Source organism: Paramacrobiotus metropolitanus, unplaced genomic scaffold (genome assembly GCF_019649055.1).
Source record: "Paramacrobiotus metropolitanus isolate TYO unplaced genomic scaffold, Prichtersi_v1.0 Parri_scaffold0000047, whole genome shotgun sequence".
NCBI classification, from domain to species: domain Eukaryota; kingdom Metazoa; phylum Tardigrada; class Eutardigrada; order Parachela; family Macrobiotidae; genus Paramacrobiotus; species Paramacrobiotus metropolitanus.
The window spans coordinates 501,515-525,599 of record NW_026570267.1 but is presented as its reverse complement, the minus strand read 5'-3'; the positions used below and the strand labels follow the sequence as shown (position 1 = coordinate 525,599).

The window sequence follows — 24,085 nt, the reverse complement described above, 5'->3', positions numbered from 1 at the left end:
AGCCTGCTAACGCACGACCATTACTTGAGTTGTGACAAGTGTTCGTGAATCCTGCGGTAGATTTTTTTTGAATTTTTTCTGTTTTCACTTTTAGTCGTTACTCGTATTTGATTTTCCTAAACATCCAAACTTATTTAGGTCTGGAACATATTTGTATTGACTTCAAATGGCTCGGAAGCGAAAGGTAATGCTCCTGCTAAGTTTGGGGTATATCTTGCGATAACTCGAAATGTTATTTTCAGGGACGTGCGGCTAAGAACGCCAAAGCCAAAGCAGCCCAGGAACCCGACGAGCTGAGCAGAGCACCGCATACTTTCGTTATCAAACGCGGCGTAGTAGGGAGGAGTGTTAATCATCTCATGCTGGATACGAGGAAAGTGATGGAGCCGTTCACCGCCTCAGATTTGAAGGTTCGTGCAAGGGAAAATTGGAATCTAATTTTGAAGGGGTTGTTTGGCTTTGCGTATTTGCGAAAACTTCAGTGCGAGTTACCTCGCTCGCACTTTCTTGACACTCGCACTTACCGCTTACGCACGACAGTATTCTACCCATGTTTCTTTTCTTTAGATTGGTAAAAACAATGTCCTGAAGGATTTTGTCTCGGTTGCGGGCCCGTTGCACGTGTCGCATATGATTTCGTTCAGTCGTTCCGAAGCATCACCAAATCTGCGAATTATGCGTCTTCCGCGCGGACCTACCCTCACGTTTCGCATTGAGAATTTCAGCCTTATGCGCGATGTGGTGTCAAGTTTGAAAAAGGCTCAGAATCATCCCAAGCAGTATGATCATCCTCCGCTGTTGGTGTTAAACAATTTCACCACCGAGCAAATGCAGGATCGTCTGACCACGACCATGCTCCAGAGCATGTTTCCCAGCATAAACGTCACTAAGGTTTGATAATGCTTTTTCTAATTTTCCTGATAGTATGTTTCAATTTTTTTTCAGTGCGTCCATTTTTGAAACACTCGTTTGTCTGCCGGAGTAGCGAGTCGAGTTGCTGCCGACGTTCGCATTTAATTGTTTCGTTTTTTTAAAACAATTTGTGCGATTTGATATCTAATTCTTTATAGTTTATATGCTTATTTAACTATTCAATGTATTTTATACATTTTATATGTATTTCATATCCTGAAGTACGTATGAAAGATTGTTTTACATTTGCTGTTTGATTGCCTAATCCATTATGATACGTTTTTTTGCTTTTTTTGCAGGTAAAGTTGAATCAAGTCAGAAGATGTGTGTTGTTCAACCAAGATCCAGAATCGGGAAAAATTCAGTTTCGCCATTAGTAAGTTATGGACCTTTTACACTTTCTGATGTGTGTGCAACCATTTTCTTATTGCTTTCTTATTGCAGTAATGTGAAAGCGGTGCCGCATGGAATATCGAAAGTGATTAAAAAAATCATTCGTGGACGCATACCGGACATGAGCCGACATCAAGATATCTCTGACTTCATGGAACAGTAAGAGACACTAATTTGATATAATATGGAGCAGGTAGCTGCAGTGACTTTGTTGTCTTGTTTTTCAGAGGAGATAACATGTCCGAAAGCGAAGCTGAAGACAATGATCCCGAAAACAAAATTGCTCTGCCACAAGCCATCAGTTCTCGCGGCAATGCGCCAAATCAGACCAGTGCCATTCGGTTGACCGAACTAGGTCCGAGAATGAGCCTGGATTTGATCAAAATTGAAGATGGCATCTGCGACGGAGAAATCCTATACCATAAGTACATTCAGAAATCGGAGGATGAAGTCAAGGATCAACGAAGAGATCGGATTCTTCGACAGTAAGCCGTTAAAAAAATTACAGCAGTGTTGTTTCAATTCAGAATTCTGGAGTTGTTTATTCTGTTGTTTCGAATTAGCAAATTTTGCATGTACTATCGCAAACTGTAGCAAGCATTTACATTTATGTTTGGAATTTTTCGTGCAGTACTTAACGCGACTTGATTATCTTGTCCTTTTAGAACTAAAAAAAGAGACGCTCGTATGGAGCAAGAAAAAAATGTAGAACGGAAGAGGCAGGAAAAAGAGGAACACAAGGAGGAATGCCGTCGTGGAATTAAAAGAAAATTCCAAGACACTCCTCGAGAAGATTATGACGCTGATGGTTATAGAGACGAAGAAATGCCTTCGGATGATGATGACGAAGCGTGGTATGAAGAAGAGGTGGGCGAGAAACCGGAAGCCGGCACTCTTGGACGGCGAAATATCCGACCGAGAGGTGGTTTCGGCGTCCGCGGGGGACGTGGTGGTAGAGGTGGCTTTCGAAATCAGGGAGACCGCAGAGAGAATACTGGACGGGGATATCCTGGTGCAAGGGGCAGAGGATTCCACGGAGCACCAAGAGGAGGCAGTCGAGGAAGAGGTGGAAGGGGACGTCCACCGGGAGATCGGCCACCCATGGATGAAGGACGGAAACCGTCATACAAAGCAGTTGCTTTCCGAAAGAAATCTTCTTTCAGGAGATGATATGTTCGATTTTTGCGTTTGCTTTATGGTGAACCAGGGAAATAATGTTGCGCTTCCGGTTCAAGTAGTAATCGGCTTTATTGCACTTCATAAACGATTTGCGAAAATGCGAAGATAAGAGATACGATACTTAAATGATGTAAACAACCAAATCGATAAGTTTGGTAGTCTAGACACGTGTGCAGTAGTAACGCCTTTAGCCTTCTAACATTTTCCAACGAACCCTCTTGCAAATACAGTGGCTCGGACAAATTTCCACTTTGTTTGCTCATTGTACATATCGTGGACCAGTGGTTGAGGCTGTAGATAAGATAGGTCAAAATGGTGCGAGTACAACATTATTGCTGTTTAATTAGCATTACACAGGCTTCTTTTAACGTTACAAACTTACAAGTTACATGTAACTAACGACGACGACTACAGATAGGACTTTAAAACGCTTATCGATTTTAAAATTGTTTCGTCGTGCAGTCACTTTTCATCGGATGTGACAAAATATGATCATCTATGCACACTGAATTTCTGTTTCTGTAAAAACTAGCGAGTAGTATCAGATCACTCGTCGAATGGTTAATTAAAGTGACCGGATGATTCTTAAGTTATAGCGGACGAGGGAATACTGCAAAATCTTAACATGCTTTTTTGGAATCGGGGAAATTGTTGGATTATTCTGCGGATTGGTAAATATATTGAATATATCTATAGATAAAACTATCACTCGTGACGTAAGTTTTTCGTAATACTTTGTATATATTGAGTTAATGCCGACTACACGTATTTTAATTCAATTCTTCTATGCAGGAATTCTTCTGCTCTTGGCCAGCAGCTGGACTGCTGCGCATGCCCAAGAAAGTGTACCGGAACTTTCATCCGCATTCACAATACAGAGTTCATCGGCTTCAACTTCATCCCCTTCCACACCGTCTGTTCCAAACACCCAGAACAACACCACTAACACATCGGTATCCGCAGTGCCACTAGAGCCTCCTTCGAGCCCGGCAACCGATGGATCAACCACTCCTGCAACAGCCGAACCGACCCCGACCCTTTCCGGAAATAGTACTGCTATAAACAACACGGCCACTAGCGATGGCGTTGTTTCGCTTTCGTCTACTGAGGTTATAACAACAGAAGCCGCCAGTTTAGCTTCAAGCGAAGGCACGAGCACAGTCGTTCCAACATCACCGGCTACGAGTGCAACAAGTCCTCTGACCCGTAATTACTCCAATACAGTGGCCGTGCCCACAACAAGTTACGAGCAACGCCTGGAGGATCAGGATAGAAGGCTCAAAATTGCCCTTGGTTAGCCTAATTAATTATTGTAAAAAGCCGCATATTTTCGCAAGCCTAAAATACGTACTGTAACGCTGCACAATTCTTCCTGCAGAAGTAGAAATACTTCCAAGTTCGCGAATCTACTCGCATGAGTTTGCGTAAAATTAATTTCTTATAATAATTATTCTTGTGTGTGTGTACTGCTGCAAGGAAAAATTGAAAAAACCGGTGCACCGTAAAAGTCTGTAATTTGTAAAACTGTTTTGTTGATTAGGTGTCATAACGCCGGTAACGTTACTTCTGATTGTCGGAGGATGTTTTGCGTACTGCCGAAAGTAAGTCTTACTTGCATTTATTTCAGCAGTATCAACAGAAAAACTTATTGTACGTGAAGCAGCATATAGGCATTCCGTTAATACGCAAATTTGCAATACGGAAAATTTGCAAATACGTAAACACATTTACATGGAATTTACCAGTGTGGCAAAACAAGTACTAAATTCTTTTGCGTATCTAACCATTTGTCGGTCTTTATCAGCTTTCAATCTTGCCGATCGGCTATCGCCTATCGGTAATATGCATAATACAGTAATTGAAAATTATGTTTTGTTTAGCAAACGGGAGCGCGCAGGTCTGATCCTCTTGGATGACGATGATCTCAATATCACATGGAGAAGAAATTCCGGAAGTCAACACGGAGACTAAACACATGCAGAAACCACCGATCATCATGATGCAAACGCTTTCTATCAACACAGTCTTTATCAGGAATATCATTCATTTTTCCGTGACACTAATTGATAAAGCTTGTAAATCTCCTTCGAAACCAAAATCATATCGCCGCGTCCATGTCGAAGTATTGTTATCATTTATCAATGATACAAACAAAACCTGCTGCACTGGAAGTATAAAAATTAAAAATACCGACGGATTCGCAGTAGGATCAGAATGCTTGATCACAGTGCATCGTCACAAAGGAGCACAGAACCGCATTCAACGGAATGTCTCGGGATGAGGAATCGTAAATTTCCTTCAGACTGTCGTCTTTCGTACAACATTAATCGGTCCCACATTGTCACCGGTCTCCCTGTTGTACTGCTTGTGTGCTCCGTCGCAGTATGGGAACTACAAATATCAAACGTAAACTATAAAGAAAAATAAAAATATAATTGTGAAACTAAAAAAGAGAAAAACAGAAGTACAGCAATACACACACTACTCTGTACTGTTGCTGGAAGTGAGCAAAAATGCATTTTCATATTTTGCAAATTATATTCAAATGAAGCCTTGCAGCCAAAAGTGATGTTTTTCAACGAGATTACTTTGTACTATTCAGTTAATCACCAAAGTGCATTGCCAACGTTATACACTTGCTAATTATATAATACTTATCCCTAAAAATATTGCAAGTTGAAGAACTTATTTGTTAATGCATGTATTTAAGTATTTTGCTGCGCAGTGTCACCTAAACAAACTTTAAATAAATAAGAATTTACTACAATTATTACGTAATTTTCTGCAATAAGGCAGCTTCATAAAAACGGAAATTATGTAAATTCTGGCACTACCTTTGCGGATCTCCAGCAGCGGCACAACGACGCTTTCTTGCCAATATCTTCAATATCAATAACATGGTTGCATTTTGGTCGTTCTTTCTCAATACATTTATTCATCCAGCGATATTTTCCGCGGGTTAGCCGGCATGGGAGTTTGCTCAGAAAATCCTCCGGTAGCAATGTAAAGACTCCTCGAACAGCTACGAATCCAGCAAAACCTACAGCGCCAGTAAACGCTGCAAGACGCACCCATTCGCCAACTGAAATAAGAAAACCACGAACATTTTATCCATTCGTCTGCATCATAATATCCGCAAATACGCATTATGGTTAGAGTAGTCAGCTGCGGAATGCAGTGTGAAACCAAGCGGCCAAGCTATACGTTGCGACATCGCAGTGAGAATAACGCTTACGTTTAAGCTCCGCAAAACCCCCAAATGATTTTGGAACTGGTAATTCTTTCAAATAAGACGAAGTCCTGTCCGTAATAAGTCGGTTGACGGAGTCCATTTCTCACAAGAGTCTACGCAGATCAAACAATTTGAGTCCGTAACCACGGTTAACGATATAAAATACCAAGTTTTAAAAGCAAAGTGCAAGCCGTAAAAATATACAAGTAACGAGTAAGTACTGTACGTATACTTCATCAGTACTCATCAGTAGTCATTTCAAGACACAGAACATTTGTGTCTTCGGTAGCTTGAAGCTTCTTGCCTTCTTCCGTAATCCGAAAAATCTTCCAAGCAATACCCAGAAACACGATAAAAATACGTATAATTTATTATATAGATATGAAAGCTCAAAACGCAAATAACTTTAAAACCAGTTTTCCAATAAACTCACGAAAAATTCCTTACTGGATGTTGTAATTGTTGCAACCGTCCGCGGTGACGGTTGGTTAAAATTTATATACTATGTGTACATAATTTATCAGCAGCCAGGAAAGTTTAATAGCGTAGCAAGTCCTGTACTTGCACATGTGCAAAGCGATATCTGTAACCTGACCATATCACACAAAGACGACGGGTGGCCACTAAGATTTTATGGTATGTCTAAAAATAGGGTGAAAATAAAAAATCGTTTTTATATCTAAATCTTTAATAATGATAGTTCAACTCCCATGATATAATAGCTGACACCGAGTCACCGACCGCGTATTACGTACTCGGTTTCTCTGCAGAGTAAAGCCTGCAGATGCAACACCTGAACGGGAATGTGCGCTACATCTTTAGAACATGTCCGTAAACTTTATTTATATCTCATAAAACACTGTAGCAGAAAGCAACTTTCCTTCACATCGGTAAACAAGAATTTTTGGCAAACATAAGTAGCGGTAAGCCAAATCTTTCCATGTAAATCAATCTAACATAAACGTCAACTTTCCGACGATGAACCAGATGAAAGAACATCTGGATGAAATCTATTAACATGTCTGAGATATCTTCCTTTTATAACAAATCCGACTTCGCAGTGCGGGCACTTGAACGGAAATTCCTCCAGCAGCATCCGCTTTCGTGGCCCTACGTAATCTTTGCCTTGACGCTCCTTCGCACGCCTTTTTTGTGATTCAATTATTTTATTCCGTCGCGCAGTAGTATGTTTGTAGGCAACATGATGCTGGAGAGTGGAAGCTTTTCGAAATTTCATACCGCATACCTCGCACTCGAAAGAAAACCGGCAGGCGTAATTATGACGACTCTGCATGTGCCGAAACAGTGTTTCCTTATTTTTGCACATTTCCCCGCATACTTTACACATGGTAATACTGCGGATATCATGCCGCCTGCGGTGATGATTGGTCAGCCGTCGGAACGTAGCGGCAACAAAGTCGCAATTGCGACAGTGGAAACCATCGCCTTCTTTATGAATCAAATGATGTTTGCCCAACTCAACCCAGCTATCGAAGATTTCCGCACAAATCAGGCACTTGCGGACTTTATGCATCTGTCAAAAATTGAATAAAAAATTAGAAAGAGAACTCATAACAATGGCAAATAAAATTGTAAAAGATACCACAAACCTGAACATGTGCTCGATGCTTCATTTCAGATGAAAAGACTTTGCCGCATACGTCACACTTGAATTCTTCGGTACCGGTTTCCTCAGTGGGGGGATGATTTCCTTTAATGTGGCGATCCATGATATGTGCAGCAATGAATTTTTGGCAAATCTGACAGCGCTCTTTACCGAAATAATTCACTCCATGATTCTCAACGTGCTGATACAAAGTGGTTAAACTGTCGCACTCCTCTCCACATTCTGGGCAAATTTTCTCGCACTGATCGTTCTCTTCGATAGATACATTCGACGATTCATGGAACTCAGTATGCAGTTTCCACAGCGCTTCCGATTTGAAGTGAATTTTGCAGATTGTGCAAGGATACTTAACAGTTATTGCAGGATCGACAAAAAATTTTGACTTCGACGGTTTCTTCTCAGATGATCTCTTCTTTTCCTTGGCAGAAGCGGGGCGAATTTCATCTTCAGATTTGGGGGAGGCTTTCCTCTTGCGTTGTTTCGGTACTGTAGGAATATATCTGTAGCTTGAGCGATTCTGCGTAGCCGTCTGACTATCATGAGTATCCAGATCACTGCAGGAAGATGATAGCTCGGTTCCCGTTAACCAATCACACTGTGCGTCTGCTGTTTTGTCAGTACCGGTCAAGTTCATTAACTCATGCATCAAGCCTACGTACTGCCGGACAATATCACATGAAGATGGATACTGCTGCTCCAGTTTTTTCGCATCCACTTCCAAGCGTCGCCTAGCAAACTTCTGCAAATCGTGGGCTGTCTTCTCCAAATTATTTCCAGAGTATATTTCTTCCCCCAAAAATTCTAAAGCAACTTTCCGCCAGGCTTTTTGGTGATCATCAGTGTCCGAAGGAAATTGATATGGATTAACTTTTATTATGGCCTGCAGCTTATTAATCGTATCAGGCGGCACCCGCATTAACACCTTTTCTCGATTCGTTAGTCCGTTTTGGGCGATCTGGATGTACTTCTCCATAACAGAATAGAATTTACGAGATACGTTATCATCATTATCCGGATGAACACCAGTAAAGCAGTACGGAAACAACTTCGAATATTTTTGAAGCATATTCCGAAGGAGTACGGCTTTCTTTTCTACATCCGGCTGCGGCAAACCCTTACCAGAAATCTGGCACACCGCTATTTGAAATGCTTTCATTCGTCTTGGACCCAAGGGATACTGGAACGGATTAACAGACAACACAGCTTCTATTCGTCGAATTGCTTTACGTACGACCCGTCGGCCAACTTCAGGAAAATCCTCTTCATCTGAAAGAAGTCTTTATCGATCACAAAGTATTTGAAAATGACATGCTGAAAATTTACCGCTGATGACTTGCAAAACTGTACTGTCAGTAATTACAGCAAAGGGATCATTCTGAGAAATTTTGAGATCTTCGGTGTTTTCATCACAACATGTCTCCACCACCGAAGCAGCACCTAACGCCACCGAATCTTCACCAATGGATATCGGCGAAGGCAAAGCCGATTCCGCTTCCGTAGTAACATCAGAGTCCTGCCTTTCGCGGATTTCATCGCTCTGCTCAACTGCATAACATAACGGAACTATAGTAAGTATGTTTGAATTTCGAAATTCGTTTTCGAAGATTATTTTTTCACGTGCAACGTACAAGGCATGTCCCCTGGAGGAAAGAGAAGTTTGGCATAGCTTGGGGAATACCAGACCTTCAGTTCTGCATCAGCTGCAATTTCTCTGGTTGTAGCGAAATACACTTCTCCATCCGAGATGTAAGACATTAGGTTTTGCTCCAGATCGTCGCCTGCCAACTGAACGAATTTCATCCAGTTGCAGCCATGGATTGATTCCAAGTGAAAACATTTAAAACCGTTGGCAGAACAGGGATGTGGAATCCCGTACAGTCCCGGTTGCTCTTTCACGAGGGAGCAGACTGAGCCTTGCATTGGTCCAAATACAGTTCCGGTGGGAACAGACTCTCGGGTGCACACTCCGATCGGTAATTCTGTGAGCAGAGGAAAAAGTGTTACAGTACAGTAATTTAAATTTTCAATTTACCGTGCAGTACGATACGAGTGCAGCACAATACAATACAATACGACTAGAAGTATACGAGTACAGCCAAGATGCAATTTAGTACAGTAATTTACAGAATGATAATAATTTACGTATCAAGCAAACAGTGACAGCACAATCGAAAACGCATACATCTAAATACCCTGCAGAATAACAGAACTGAAAGAACAAAAACGCCCGAGCTTCATCGACCGAAGTTAAATCAAAGTTACCATTAGCTAACAAGTAAGGTCCAAGGAGTAATTCTAATGCATAAGTTTAATAAGCAAGAAAAGTTTATGATTACGATGCGACAAAAGGCCAAGTAACTTTTCAGGCAGTACCTAGCCGAGTTCATTATCTCCGCAAAAACACTGTTACTAACTTACTACGCAATTATAAGTAACCTTAAAGTTTAAGCACAAAAACCATAAGCTACGCTATTTTCATCTCGCCTTAATGCATTTTTCAAAATTTACCACAGCAGGCGGTTATATGTATCGTTGCACGCACTAATAAATATGCAATAATAAATAATCACTCTGTATAAAATCTTTATGGCACTCTTTTTCGTAATATTCGTTATCAGACTACTTTTTGGCTTTGGATGAAAACAAACATAACATTAAAAAGATACTAATCCTTTACAAAGCAATGCAAAAACTGTGGAACAAAATTTGTTGAGAATCCCTCACCCTCAGGATTCCGACGCAGAAAATACAACGAACAGGGTAAGGTAGCTAACGCGAACGGAAAAGCCTCCGTATCCTGGATGCGATGGGAATGCAGCGGACAAGGCTCTCCTGGAGCAGCACCTGCACACCGAATGCAAGCCTCAGCCACTTTCACGTTCTCCTTGTTCAAGACGATAGATACGTAGTCTCCGGCAGCCACATGATCCACTAAAACGCAGTAGCGAATCAAACATGTATTCGCGCGCGCTACTTGAGATTTAAATAATGATAGTCCTTGATAATACTATGCTGCAGAGACACCCCACTGATTCAAGTAGTGAAGAGAAAAAAATGCCTACAGCTCTAGAATTTCAGTCAGTTCCTTCGAGCAAGTAAGACGAAACAGCTGTTCGTACACTGAGGAAATAATCTACAGGCTAATCCAGAACATACCTGCATCTTCGGATCGCGGTCGCACATCTGCCTTCGACGATCGGTTTGCGTTGATGTAGCGCGGAACCGAAGAGCTTATAATCGTATACCGATCGGGTGAACGAGATACTCTGTGCTCAACTGCCTGACGTCGTGCTTCTTTAATGAACAACGGGTTTTGGCTAACGATGCCCGTGGCAGGAGCAATCTTCCTAAACTGTCGCATCCCTCCCCTTGCGCAAACAGGATCTGGACTTGGAGTGATGGGTACCGGTGGACGAGATCCATCCTGCTGGGCGCTTACGGGCGCCAACACTAGGTAGAACGATGATTGTGCAGCTTCCGGACTAGAAGTACTCATCGTACAACTCTCACAGTCCTCTGTGATATTTTAACAGGCATTCGAGAAACTCCGCTCCACTGTGAAATATTGTCGCTTTAATAACCACCCATGACGGCATCGGACTGTTTCAGTGCAAGCCAGCAAAAAGTGAACATGGAAATGTTTTGGAATGAAAATAGTCATTCATAAAATAAGTTCAAACGAAAACACGAGTGTATTAATAAAGCTGTAGCATAGTGTAAAGATATACCGTACAGATATAGTGTAAAGATATACCGTACCGAACTTACCGTACGTAGTACGTACGTTAAGTACTGTACATAAATTGGCTGGACAAGGCTCAAATAGACGTTTCTCGTTCTATTACATCGTAAGACAGCGATCCGGTTATGTTCCACGCTGGGTGAGCCATCGTACAATGTACATTGATACCACACCAAAGTTTTTGTACGAATTAGTGCGATAACTTCCATTCGAATTTTAATATGCCGGCGTTGTTTCAGATCAAATACAAAATAAATAAATTTACATAAAAGTTGGTGGTTGATGTTATCTCGCCAGCGATGCACATTACGATGCCCAGCCCGCACTCGTTGGTGCGTGGCGGTGACTGCGTGCTATAAACCACGAAATTACTGCGCTTTTCTGTGAATCGGAAAAAGCTCTGGATTTCGAAAAGGCGGTCTCAGTTGCCACTTCACGCCGAGAAAAGTTACACAACTGCGCAGGATCATATCTAATGTCGTATTAATTTTATCGAACACTTTTTTTATTTTTTTCGAACTTAGTAGATCTTAATCCAGAACATAGCATTCGCATTTTTAGGCTCCTATCCGGTATTCCTGAGAATTCGTAACGTTCGAACGTTACTATCTGAACTAAAAAGCGTGCCGTGATGTCATTCACATTTTTTTATGAAACATTACTTTATTTTTCGCAGATATCCCGGAAATCGCGTAAGTTTACTGCCATTCTTGAACTATTCATCGCTTCGGTAAATCGTGCATAAAAAATCTATTCTTCATCTTCATCGTGAATGCCATTTAATTCCTGAGCAGATTTATCACAGTTTATGTTCCGACTTCGAAATAACTCATCCAAAATCTCGGGAATTTTCGTGATAGCATTTTCCGCCCCGGCTGTCTTGATAGCCATCAAAGGCTTCATGGCGATTTTGAGGGAATCATATAGACCAGGATACAAAAGCTCCTGTGCGGCCAGCAATTGCTTCACTCTAAATCGTTCCTTCGGGACTTCAAAACATGCAGGACAATTTTCCGCCACAACCGGTAAATGTCGACTCTCGGCGAAGTGTCGTGTATCTTTTTCTCTGACGAACACTAACGGCCGGATCATCCGAAGATCGCCTTCTATCTGTAATGCATTCGTAGAAACTAGGATGCATAACTACTTATACGCACCGGAAAATAAGCCAGCTGGACTCAACTTACCACAGTATAAGCGGCCTTCATTGTTCGTAACCGGCCGTTGTGAAAAACCGACATGAAAAAGCTACAAACAAAATTAATACTGCATAAATACCGAACTACAAAATGAAGTATCGCCTGAAATACCTTTCGGCCAGATCATCAAGATGTTGTCCGAAGGCTAATACATTGTAGCCTTCTCGACGAGCGCAGCTGTAAAGTCTGCCACGTTTCATGCGACTGCAAGGTAACAAAAAGGACTTCAGTCTTAAAGAACTTTAGTACGAATTCATTAAACGACTCCATGGACATTCGAGAATTATTTGACCAACCTGCAAAAACTGCATATGGAATTACATTCTTCCAAGGCGGCAGCTTGGTCCATAATTCCTGTAAAAGTTAGGCTATAAGTATGCTTTTTTACAGTTACGCCACGCAATTTAATTTACTGTACCTTGTCGTTCGTAAAAATAAGGGACATCAAGCGCCTTTAAATACGGAATAAGGGAGCTCGGATCATAAGAGGAAGTAAGCGGATCAACAGTTACGGCACCCACTTCGATTCTCAAACCCTATCAACGGAAATGTAACACAAATAAATACAAGCAAATACAACTCATACAGTAATACTTTTTGTATTTATTGTTAACGTTAACTCAGCCCGTCCTGTAAGTATAAACTCTTACGCGGACATTTTTCACATTCAGCGCGTCAAGTACGTACTTGTGATTTTCCATAAAATTTGAACTGCCGCATTGCGTGAAGTAAACTGAGAGAATCCTTTCCTCCTGTTTCAATGTGCAGTTGTAATGAGTTTGTTAACAAGTATCCGCAATATATCTAGTTCTATACCAATGACATACCTACAGCTTACTCATGCGGTCATACCTGATAAACAAACCAAAACCTTGTCGCCGTCCTTAAGCATACCGAATTCGTTAATAGCCTAGAATACATTACATTCATAAATTAATCGGCCGATCATGATTACTTCCTGCTCTTCCATATTTTAAATATGGGAGGTTCAAAAACTCACCGTCAACATCGGCTTCCATATGGCTTTCGTGGGGCTGTGCCATTTTGCAGTAACGGAATTCGATAAATAACTGTTATCTGTTTTAATTTGTTCATTTGTCTTCGGTCGAATCACACAACAACGATCTCGTTTGGCATCAACGGATGCGCATTCAAGAGATTGATCACAGCAGGAAGATGATCCAAGTTCGCCAGACCGACGAGGCATAAACGGCATTTGTGCACGCTGCGGCAGTGGCATTATGTTGCACAATAATCGGCGCGCTTCGCTAGGTAAAAGAAACCATCGCAAACTGGACGCTTTAGGATCAAATGCAACGTCCTGATCGACCAAATGTGTGCGGTAAGCCAATTTAACTGCGTTCTCCAATATCTCTCGCGCTGCAGCCAACACGGCGGCATAATTTTCAGGAGGATCGGGTTTGTATGTGAAGTTTGGATAGGACAATCCGTCAGCGGTAAACTGTATACTACTGAGCCATTTGCGATCTTGGAAGAGAGTGTTGTCTTGGTGCCGCCATTCTCCTGTTTCGGGATTGAATCTATACAGAGGCAACAGTTTCCAGCCCACTTGGGCGACCATTTTCACGGCCTCGCAGACAAAATCGATTTCCTCGTCGGTAAAAAAATACGGCAGGTTAATGCGTACAAATCCTGGACGCAGTACTTCTCGCTGTGAAAATTCCACTTCCCATCGGTGCATTTCTAGCCGAGGATCTTCCAGCAATGTTCTTTCAATCTCTTTGGAAAGCTCGTTGACGATGCCAAGAAGAGACTGCGCGTAAGGTCCAGCGCAAGCCTAAAACAGGAAAAAATTTACGACTCATACGAGTACAAAGAAATAAGATATCTGTTATTTATGTATTAAACCATTCACCTCCTTTCATTTAGGTAAGAATCACAATAACAGTGGTTATTTTCAGAGTTCGGAAATTTACGTTGACAAATTTTGGTTTAACATAAAAAACCGATCACACGACATACACAGCCTGATCGGGATTGTAGCCCAAAAAGATCGTTTAGGACAGCGCTGACGAAATTATGATGTAACAAACGATTCGTACTGGCATCCTGGATAACAAACGAGAATATCGGTAGTCTAGGCGCTCGCATATTTCCCAAAAGAATCAAATTCTCAACACCGCTCCAAGCTTTGAAAGCGCGCTCCACAATTTCAGAATCTCGCTTCATAATTACAGAAGCAGTAATAGCATCCTTCAGACGAAATACCAAGCCGGCTCGAATCGATTCCACTATCGCGGCAGTGCCACCTTCTTCACGATTTTCGATCTCCTTCAGATAGCGATGATTCTCAGAATCCACGAAGAACACCGTGCCACCGCCATGGTGCTCCGGGACAGGATTTTTAAAGAGGTGCTTCTTAGCGATCAAAACTCCAGGTGTGCTTACTCCTCCGATAAATTTGTGAACGGAAAAAACAATGGCATCTTTATGGGCATATCGCTTTGGATCATCCGGAACAAGCGGATTCATGTCGATTTCGTTGTAAGGAGCAGCTGCTGCATAATCCCTTTAAAGATATATAACGTCTGCCACAGGAAGACGACCGCCACGAAATTAACGAAGAAAAAGCACAACAGAAAAGTACCGCGAAGATCTTATAATCTGAGCATTTTTAATAAAATTACAAAAGCGATAAAGAATTTTGCTTTAACAGGGTCGGATCAAACAAACTGATGTTCGTTAAGCTTAAATTTTGAATCAGTTTTACTGTATTATAGTCTGTATATACAAGAATGAAGGAAACAATACGTACTCGTATAGCCGTATATCGACGCAAAACTATATCTTGTTGCCGTCTGAACAACAAAGTATTAAATAAAAATACAAAGAATCAACAGGTGCTTACCAAATAGCTAGCGCACTATAACGATGGAGCAAAACGGTTATCAGCGTGGTATCCGACATAATTCCAGTAATATTGGAAGCCGCGGAAAAGCAACCAATTAACTGACGCTTGCTTCCCGAATGCTTTTTCAATGCATCCTCCAGGAATACTGTATCAATCGTTCCTTCCTCATTTTCCGGAATTAAAATAACTTCGCTGCCGCTCTCCCGCCACGGAAGTAAAACAGAATGGTGCTCAAATGGGCCTGGAATAAAAATACTTAAACCGATCGGATCCACTCCATAACGACTACAAAATTCCGAAGCCGAGACAAAATGCTCACCTACAAAAACAACCGCTGGCTCTTTTAAATTCATCGCTCGTATGAGCTTATGCATGGCGCCCGTGCATCCCGAGCCCACAAACAGGACGGCATCGCTTTCCGCAGCATTCACGGAATTGCGTATGATGGAGCGCGCTTCTTCCCGAAACAGTGTGGTTTGAAGGGATGTCACCGAAATGGTAGTATGAGTGTTTCCATAATGCGGCTGACGTAAAAATCAATTACAGAGCATCACAACAAAAATAAAAACGGTAATAACTGACTCGTAGCGGATACCATTATAAGAAGTGCGTCTACTCACCAGTATTTGATCACGGATATAGTCCTCTATGAAAGAAAGTGATCTGCCCGACGCAGTGTAATCGCAGTATACAACACGACGATTTCCGAACGGAGAACGGAATACCAATTGGGTTCCAATTACGCTCTTGCTGATCACGGGGAACAGGTCCGAACCTTCGCAGCGCTGAGATTTTTGTCCACTTTTTGAATCTAGGTCCTTCTCCGGCTTTTCAAGGGAAGGACTTCCATGAAGTTTTGGAATATCATACAACTTCCGGTGCCCAAACGATCTTTCCGGTTCTGGAGCAGTCAGAATAGCGAGATTATCCATAATCAAGTTCAGAATGCTGAACGGATTGCCGATCATCTAAAGCCTGAGACAAGTTCGCTCAATCAAAAGGCTCAAGAGCCAAACATTGTCATCGATATAGGTAAAAGCGGGTGGAACGGAAATGGATCTACTAACTTTTATTTGACAGAAAAAATCCAAACCTCTGCCAGTTAAATTGCTGAAACCAACCAGACAGTCAAAATTTCACAGAGAACTGTAAAAAATTTGTAAACGTTTGCGACCACAAACCGCGGATCGTGACTAACCGGGCGGAAGCAATTTCGGCACCTCATGAATGGATGCCAGACGGCTCCAGGGGCCAGACTCATTCATTACGAAAATGGCAGCTCTAGTGTACTCCACGTTGACACCATTCTGATTGAAGTTTGCCGCCTAATCGCTCGCTCGTTCATTTGACTTTCTTATCAGAATCAGAGATCTGTTTACATTTTAACTTTACCACAGATGTTTCGTTTGAAACTTCCGTACGAATACAGAGCAAGCGTTCGGTCCTCATGGCACGTCAACGGTAGATATGCATGAATTATGGCTCCATAAAAAGGTTAATGGATCTTGTCTGGTTTGACATGTGTGCAGCTTCTTTGTTAGCCGTGAAATTCCTGATCGTAAAACTTCTATGATCACTTTGATGATTTGTCTGTTGCTTCTGATAAACGCTTACGTTGACGCTTTTTATCCTACGTGAAATCCTCTACGAATTTGGCATTGAACCGGAGTGAGAGCGTATTCACCTTAGTGATGGATGCCAAATATGGCTACGATAGGCTGGATGCAGATTTTGGATCAGGTGATCAGCAGCAGCATTTCGACTATTGGGATCTTAATTTGAATCAGCTTTCCGAAGGCCGAGTGAGCGATGTTGCGGACAAAAACTACCCGGGCATGAAATCTGGAGATCTTCTTGCGTTGGGATCGTTTGGTGACGAAGAATTCCGCGATGCAGCGGAGGTCCTTCAAAATCATAGTCTGCAGGATCTGTTGAAAGCGGACGTCGATCTGGAGAATTCGGGCGTTCACACGAGTTTCAGAGTTCCGCGGACATCCTCCATGTCAACGGATAGTTCAGGCAGTATATCGGCTAACAGTTATTTTTTCCGTCGATCACAGCTGCGAGTGGATGGGTTGGAATTATTTTCCGCAGAGAAACTCCAGTTTCAGGTATGATCGATGTTTATAAAGTTAACGGTGTCATCCGCTTCGGCCTTCTGATCTCACTGGACACTTGTTTCTTCAGCGATTTTTACTTTGCGTTGCTGTTGTACTGTAACTTGTTGTACATTCTCTCAGTACTTTCTTTCGTAATAGTATTTTGAAATAGTTCTTAAATTGGGTTTAAAAATTCAAATTTTTCGGAGATTTTGCTGATCGAGTCGGAAAAATTATGAAAAATCAAAATTGTGAAGTTGAGACAGGACTGCTAAGTTAACGAAATTATTCAAAAGGTTGGAGAAAACGAGTACTGGCACAGACTGGCACTTATAATATATTTTGTATGTGTTATTTGGACCCTAATCGGAAAGTACACCATAATCGCCGCACTGTGATGAGGATGTTTCTGCAAATTTCAGGTATTCCATGCGATCTGACGGTGTAACAAACGACTTTTGCTGCTTGTAGGTTGGCGGATTACACGAATCGGAAGAAGAACTGCACGAAAGCGATTCTCGCCGATCAACGCTGACGAAGAACACTTTTCCGGTCCATGAACCACTTATACAGCTTCACCAAAAAAATGCTCTCGGTAAAACAGTTTCCTGATATTTGCAACCATAGCTTGTAAGTTTCCTTGCAGGCTCAGTATTCGTTTGTTTTATGTTTACTTACAGAGGGGGATCGTGTTTTGAAAAGTCGACCGTCATCTGCGTCGAGCTCTTCTTCGCGACGAAGCAGTATCAGCACTCATGCTGCGCTGGAAGAACTCAATCGCATCGTGGCAGAATTCTCCGACGATGAGAGTGAGGACGCTTCTTTCCGCGGGAGTAGGGGTTATAAACCACAAGTGCAAATTAAACCGTCGAACGAAGCTGATGTCTCCGCACAGCAGATTCTGCGAGATATCGAAAATAACGCGCGGCGAACTTTGATTCGTGAGTTTTCCCCGGAAAAGCCGGCAGTTTTCCCCTCACAGTCTTTGTTGACGCCCGTCTCATTGCCGCACACCAAAGAGAATTCCGTTTTGAGGGAGACTTCTTGTGATAGTATGGGTGGTCGTCCGTCCCGAAAAACTCATCTGATTAACACTGCTGCCATGGAACGTCGCAAAGAAGTGCTGATCGACAAAGCCCGAAAGCATGATACTGCAGTGGACATGCAAGTGAAACGGTTGCATGACAGCGAAATGAAAGCCAGTCACAGTCAAGCGGTGATGCAGAAAGCTGATGCCATTCTTGCCCGCCTACGTCAGAAACACATTCAAACACAAAACGTTAATCCCGTACAAATGCAAAAACGCGCTGATCCAGCTCCCCGCATGCAACGCAGTCAACCTGTTGTCCAAGCCGAACTCGAGGATGATATCTTTGATCCACGCTTTTCCTTTACGTCTCAGCAGATGATTCATGAGCCCCGCTTCCATCCGATCCCTCTTTCCGAAAATAATGCTGACAAGTCAATTCAGACGGATAATGTACCATCAACGGGGACGAACAAACTGGAAGAGTCGCTGCTTGAACAGTCAATGTATCCAGTTGGAAATTCCGAACCGCCGCGGGATATTGTTTTGGCTACGCATCAGATTTTCTTCCCCCCAACTGAACTAGGAGAATCATCTACGGCAAAACTGCAGATCAAAAACTACACTCCCATTACACATCAGGTAGGAAATTTGCGAAAACTGTTACTGTTGGTTCGCGGATGTTGTTTCTTCCATGCCATAGTTTTTGTCAGTGGCTTCTGTAAACTGCTCATGTTCCGCAACATTACTTTTTGCAACTAGAATGCGTAGTGATAGTATTTGACTGCGGCTTTAATTTTTGTGTGTTGTATCGGGGTTGTATCGTGTGGGTGTTTTGTGTGTTGTATCGCAGTTGACCTTTTCGCCGCTGACCTTGCCCTTTCAAAAGAGATACGAAACTTTGAACGTCCAGCCGCGCCGGTATGTGAACATTCCTTTGCGGTTTTTGCCTCGTGCTACGGGATACTTTCAAGCAGAAATGTCTGTTACGGCTGGATATAACGGGAAATCCTATCGAGTACACCTAGTTGGAGAAGGCATTCCAAAACTGAGCGGCTGATAGGCATGTTGTCCACTTCCGCAAAAGGGACCAGATATCCTTGGCGATGCTATTGCATGATAATTAAAATCTTTTGGTGGACTGAAATTTGTTTAAAGTATTGCTGTTATTATGCCCTGCAATAGTTTTTTTTCGCTGCTCTGTTTTCGAAATGGTTAATGGGGCTTTTAGAAATTAGTATAATGCAGTGTAAAATATGGTTTAGAATGCTGAATGGGTATCAATTTGTTTACATTAAATTTGTGTTTTTCTTTTTTTCATGTTTTGAATGTTTCGAATTTGTTTTAGCTAGAAATCGCTGATTCAATGAAAGGGAAAAAAATCATATCTGGGAATTTGTAACGTTGTTTTAAACGTATTTTTGTATGGTTATCTTGTACGTACTGTATGCGGGCGCAGTTTTACTCATACGGTACTAACCATACGTAAAGTAGTATCTGCCCAAAACACACCTGCAGTGATGCAATCGTCTTTTACCGTCTGTTTGAAACACTCGCTGTTTTGACTGATCGACAAGGAAACAATTTTAACTTGCATCCTTGGTTAATTGTCCACCGCTTTTGGTTATCTTTTATCTCTGTGTTTATTATTAGTGAGAGTGTTAACCATTTTGCGTAATTTTCATTTGACCATGTTGCCAATCTCACCACAGCAGCAGTCCAAGAATTTTCACATTCGCTGGCAGAGCCGCGAGTATGATCACGGACAGCGCCCTTGCTTTCCGAAATCCCCGGTTGATGTCAGTTATCTTCTGGACAAACAACGCATTGTCTGCTTAGAATCTCTAAAATGCCCACCAGAATTCGGATACTGTACGGGAGCGGCGTTTGTCCATGACAATCACAACATGGTGGTGATGAAAACGGCCACGGGCCATTTGGTGTCCGCCAGTGTCAATCGCGTTGGCAGGTCCAGAGTAAGAATCGAGATTCTCTGTTACGCTATCAGTTCTTTGCCAACCTTTGCACTGTTGTTTAATTTGGCAATGACGTTTTATAATATTAATGTTACCCTCGTTTTAATTGAATTCACACTGGATCGCGAACGTTTTGTAGATTTTACATTCCCAGTGCTTTACCAATTTCAACTGTCGTGATACCAATCTGCAAGCACTGCCAACGAATTCCCACCGTGTGCTGTCCTCGTGCCTGGGTTGTTCATCCAGTTTATATGCTACCCGGTATGACAAGCATCGCGCCAGAATCTGGAATGTGTTGCCGAATGGCCAGTTTGAGGCATTGGTGGTGGTCAATAATTTCACGCTGGCCCAAGCCGCCAATGTGCATGAAAATCTCCTGCTGGGCTGCACCAATGTTCAGCATTTGGTCAACCGATACTCTGTAAGTGCAAGGTTTATAATTTTCTATCGGATAAATACTGGTGGTGATTGGTGAGCATTACTTAAATACTGCATAATTATATAGACGTAGCTCAACTGACTAATACTTAATTGCATTACAACTAATTTTGCCTATTCAGTTTTAGAGACAAAAATTAGTTGTTAGAAACTGGAGCATTTCTTAAACACAATAAAAATTATGATGAATATTGACGAAGGAACAGCGGAAATGACATCTTGTGGACAAAACTGAACAGACATTCTGTAGAGTTTGTGCATCTTGTTTTTGTACAAAAAAGTCAAGCAACGGAAAATAATGGAGTTCTTGTATTTTCATTGGCAGATCATGGATTATGTGAGCGGTCAAGAAGTCATTAATTTTGGAAATATCCCTGCGAGTATCGACTGGCCCGGTTTGCCTGCTTGGAGTCCACTGGACACCACGGTGGCGTTATTAGGCGGTTTGTGGGACACTCGCAGCGGTAAACTCGCGCATCAGCTGGTCATGGTGGACTCTATGCTGTCAGCACGAGCACCGACTGGTTTGGTTCATGACGCCAAAATCGGGGACTGCCATTTTTTCCATCCCGGTGGGACGACGGTTGTTGTTGGGCCAAAAATTGTAATTATTTTCAAGCATTAATGATGCTTACATTTTCATCACTCGCTTCTTTTTTTCAATCCTGTCGATGCATTTGTCTGTAATTACTAGTAGTAATTAAAGACAAAGGTAAGAAAAAGAAGCTACACAAAAAAAACACTATAAAAAATTATCGCGTTACTGGTTAGTTATAACACGGACGCAGTTCTCACTGTACTGTACCATGCTCAGTCTGATTCTAAATCTTTTTGGAGTCTCGTATAGCGTCCTTCTTTATTTAGTGTACGCATTCTCCCTATGAGAACATTCAGAGAGTATTCTGCGTGAGATATTAGGCACTGTTGAAAGAGTTTTTAACAGATTTGTCCGTTTTTAACAGATTTAACATTTAAATTATTTTGCAGTTTGATATTCGGACATGCAGACTGCTTGCCACTTGTCCCGGGTTTGCCGATGCATTTATACAGTTCACGGAAATGGGCAACATCGTGTACAGTTTCGACATGATTGAACCGGCTCCCTTGCTGATGTATAACGCTAAAGATTTCACCAAACTTGGTATTACAGGAACCTTTCTGGCAATTGTACGATAGTTAATTAATTAACAGCTGAAATAAATCCATGGCTGTTATTTGCAGGGGCATTTACAGATTTCATGTTGCATGTGGCGGTTGTTGACAAGCATGATGACCGTATCCTTGCCCAGCCTAGCAATGTGAAGTCTCCTGTGTTTTTGGGTCTGCGGTCCGTCGACAATCCAGCACCTCAACGCGAACCATGTAAATTGTTCTTCCGTTATAATACCGGCATTAGTCAAGTGAGACTAGTTAAAAGGTTTTATTTTCTGTCGTAGCGTCCGGTAATAGTTCAGTTCGATGTCAGTGGTCACACCTGCCAAATTCCGTACCGCAACAACCGCCTGTCGTCTTGGCGCACGATAGCGAAGACGAGGACGACACTGATCTTTCCGTTAATTTTGACATGCTGGTCGATGAGAGCAGTTCGGCGGAATCGCACGATAGTTGCTTTGATGCGGACACCGACGAACTTGACGATTGATTTTTGCCAAGCCTCCTTTCGGTTTTGTTGCGGTGAATTTGAGCGTTTACACGTCTGATTTATTCAAGAGTTTTGCGTTGTGGTAAACCCAGTTTCCATTAAATCCAGATTTCTGTTCGTGATAGTAGGCAAGCCGCAAGCCTGATGATGCTTTCGCCCTTTTAGAGTTTTCACAATATATGCCTGCCGAGTTTTAAGAGAGTTTTTAAATTTATTTCTCGCTGTATCGAGTTTTGCCGTTATTATGGTCAATACGACGTTGCATGCGTTTTTTAGCCGCGCGTTATCTATGTCATCCAAAGAAGGAAGTTCCAGAATTGGCGAATGTTTACCTAGTTCTGATCAGTTACTGGGATAAACAAACAACGTTCGTAAACAACGTTTATAACATACCACAAAATACAAAGTGCACAAACGGTAAAGCAAACAACCCTTCGTAGCACACCATCATTTTGTACAATCGATAGATATCTGCAGTAGAAAACGGAAAATATTTCAAGTCAGCTCGGATAAAATAATGTACTGTAAGTATTTCACCGGATGCATCAACGGCGGGAGAAAACTAAAAAATAGTCGGATGGCCGAATTTTTCTACAAAATAAATTACAGATACAATTAAACTCTAAAAGCACCGGAATACAAGCAGCAAATAATGTATCATGATCATGGAAACTGCTGAGTGCCCATGCTATGCATCACTTGGCGGAATATCGTCGAAGCAGCAGAATGTGACAATTATCGCACACCCGCACTGGTTTAGGCAAGGACGGCGCAAGACAAAATATGCAACATTTGTTCTGGATTGCAGCGTTATGGCTTCTATCACCTGTTTCCGCTTCAGAACGCTGACGGGCGTCGTTCTGCACAGGGAGCATACGAGTACTCATCGTCGACTTCGTAGTTCCAACAGGCATTCTTGAAACGCTGCTAGACTGCAACATAGCATAAATATGACTAACCAGTTTAAATTAAAAACTTCGAAAAATAGGTATATCCTTTTTGTACAGTTTTACGTTTTTATTAATTAACAAATTAATTTGAAATTTTCAGTCATAAAATGTCTAAAGTGATAAAAGCTCTTACGGATCACTCCTATTCGCAAATCGCAAGTGCTCAGATTAAACTGCACATAAACCATGGTTTATCTACAATATGTATTCAATCTACATAATGATGTATTCCAGTTTTTTTCTTCAATATAAGTACTATATATTCCAATCTGGCTATTCTATCCCAGTCTAGGCATGTATTCCAACCTGCGCCAACTCCACAAGTTTACAAGAGTGTCTCGTATAGCTACGCCGCTTTGTTTCCTATCTGATACCGAATTAATAGCATTTCCAGCCGTATGAATGACTTTCGTTTTCTGATCTGAAAGATCACCTTAACGTTTGTAACTTCCATTATTGTTTCTCGATCCAAATATTCTAACATTTGTGCACATTCACGTTTCAAAAACGTTTCAAAAAAGCGAGTTTGCAGATTTGTGTGGACCATCTGAAACAGTTTGCCCATTTGAATCCGGCATATGCGCGTATGTGGTGCATTATTACTTACAATATAATTATGTTACTGACTAAACACTGATTAAAATATTACTGCATAAAAACAGCTTCTCTACGACCGATGCCGTCTTCCCCAAGAAGATGCCATCGGTCTACGCGCATCGTGATTTGGAAGCCTGTGATGCGTAACTGCTCACAATCAGGTCTTTAATGAGAAAACGTTTGTTCCTACATTAATA

General features: G+C 41.9%; 7 protein-coding genes across 9 annotated transcripts; 4 read left to right on the top strand and 3 right to left on the bottom strand.

Annotated features, from left to right (window-relative positions):
- Positions 1-43: 43 nt before the first annotated feature.
- Positions 44-2,733, top strand: LOC129591568 (suppressor of SWI4 1 homolog). The gene is made up of 7 exons (XM_055487250.1): positions 44-184; positions 243-410; positions 568-891; positions 1,212-1,288; positions 1,357-1,464; positions 1,533-1,790; positions 1,971-2,733. Exons 1-7 carry the CDS (start codon positions 167-169, stop codon positions 2,473-2,475), a joined length of 1,458 nt encoding a protein of 485 aa, XP_055343225.1. The 5' UTR covers positions 44-166; the 3' UTR covers positions 2,476-2,733.
- A 99-nt stretch (positions 2,734-2,832) lies between these two features.
- LOC129591569 (mucin-2-like) lies at positions 2,833-4,819 on the top strand. The gene is made up of 4 exons (XM_055487251.1): positions 2,833-3,155; positions 3,277-3,777; positions 4,025-4,085; positions 4,365-4,819. Exons 1-4 carry the CDS (start codon positions 3,110-3,112, stop codon positions 4,453-4,455), a joined length of 699 nt encoding a protein of 232 aa, XP_055343226.1. The 5' UTR covers positions 2,833-3,109; the 3' UTR covers positions 4,456-4,819.
- Positions 4,114-6,178, bottom strand: LOC129591570 (CDGSH iron-sulfur domain-containing protein 2 homolog B-like). 3 transcript variants are annotated; one of them, XR_008690866.1, is made up of 5 exons: positions 6,021-6,178; positions 5,720-5,829; positions 5,319-5,566; positions 4,675-4,875; positions 4,114-4,451 (listed from the first exon to the last, which is right to left on the bottom strand). XR_008690866.1 is itself a non-coding variant. In XM_055487252.1 (4 exons), the coding sequence occupies exons 2-4, from the start codon at positions 5,814-5,816 to the stop codon at positions 4,783-4,785; spliced, it is 438 nt and encodes a 145-aa protein (XP_055343227.1). In that variant the 5' UTR covers positions 5,817-5,829; positions 6,021-6,178; the 3' UTR covers positions 4,494-4,782. The 3 variants fall into 3 exon arrangements, 2 of the variants coding, with proteins under 2 accessions (XP_055343227.1, XP_055343228.1); XM_055487252.1 differs by lacking the exon at positions 4,114-4,451 and having other exon boundaries at positions 4,494-4,875; XM_055487253.1 differs by lacking the exon at positions 4,114-4,451 and having other exon boundaries at positions 4,494-4,875; positions 5,949-6,104.
- Positions 6,179-6,531: 353 nt separating this feature from the next.
- Positions 6,532-11,032, bottom strand: LOC129591567 (uncharacterized). Its single transcript, XM_055487248.1, has 6 exons — positions 10,500-11,032; positions 10,068-10,274; positions 8,972-9,322; positions 8,667-8,888; positions 7,327-8,609; positions 6,532-7,250 (listed from the first exon to the last, which is right to left on the bottom strand). Exons 1-6 carry the CDS (start codon positions 10,837-10,839, stop codon positions 6,681-6,683), a joined length of 2,973 nt encoding a protein of 990 aa, XP_055343223.1. The 5' UTR covers positions 10,840-11,032; the 3' UTR covers positions 6,532-6,680.
- Positions 11,033-11,730: 698 nt separating this feature from the next.
- Positions 11,731-16,285, bottom strand: LOC129591589 (uncharacterized). Its single transcript, XM_055487286.1, has 12 exons — positions 15,777-16,285; positions 15,476-15,680; positions 15,154-15,397; positions 14,268-14,814; positions 13,285-14,082; positions 13,137-13,194; positions 12,972-13,036; positions 12,703-12,820; positions 12,581-12,638; positions 12,396-12,488; positions 12,273-12,333; positions 11,731-12,195 (listed from the first exon to the last, which is right to left on the bottom strand). The coding sequence occupies exons 1-12, from the start codon at positions 16,122-16,124 to the stop codon at positions 11,836-11,838; spliced, it is 2,955 nt and encodes a 984-aa protein (XP_055343261.1). The 5' UTR covers positions 16,125-16,285; the 3' UTR covers positions 11,731-11,835.
- Positions 16,286-16,528: 243 nt separating this feature from the next.
- LOC129591600 (uncharacterized) lies at positions 16,529-19,669 on the top strand. The gene is made up of 4 exons (XM_055487297.1): positions 16,529-17,267; positions 17,727-17,850; positions 17,936-18,924; positions 19,136-19,669. The coding sequence occupies exons 1-4, from the start codon at positions 16,848-16,850 to the stop codon at positions 19,340-19,342; spliced, it is 1,740 nt and encodes a 579-aa protein (XP_055343272.1). The 5' UTR covers positions 16,529-16,847; the 3' UTR covers positions 19,343-19,669.
- Positions 19,670-19,839: 170 nt separating this feature from the next.
- Positions 19,840-22,658, top strand: LOC129591656 (uncharacterized). The gene is made up of 6 exons (XM_055487393.1): positions 19,840-20,258; positions 20,398-20,682; positions 21,025-21,303; positions 21,687-21,840; positions 21,921-22,061; positions 22,136-22,658. Exons 1-6 carry the CDS (start codon positions 19,974-19,976, stop codon positions 22,339-22,341), a joined length of 1,350 nt encoding a protein of 449 aa, XP_055343368.1. The 5' UTR covers positions 19,840-19,973; the 3' UTR covers positions 22,342-22,658.
- Positions 22,659-24,085: the final 1,427 nt, after the last annotated feature.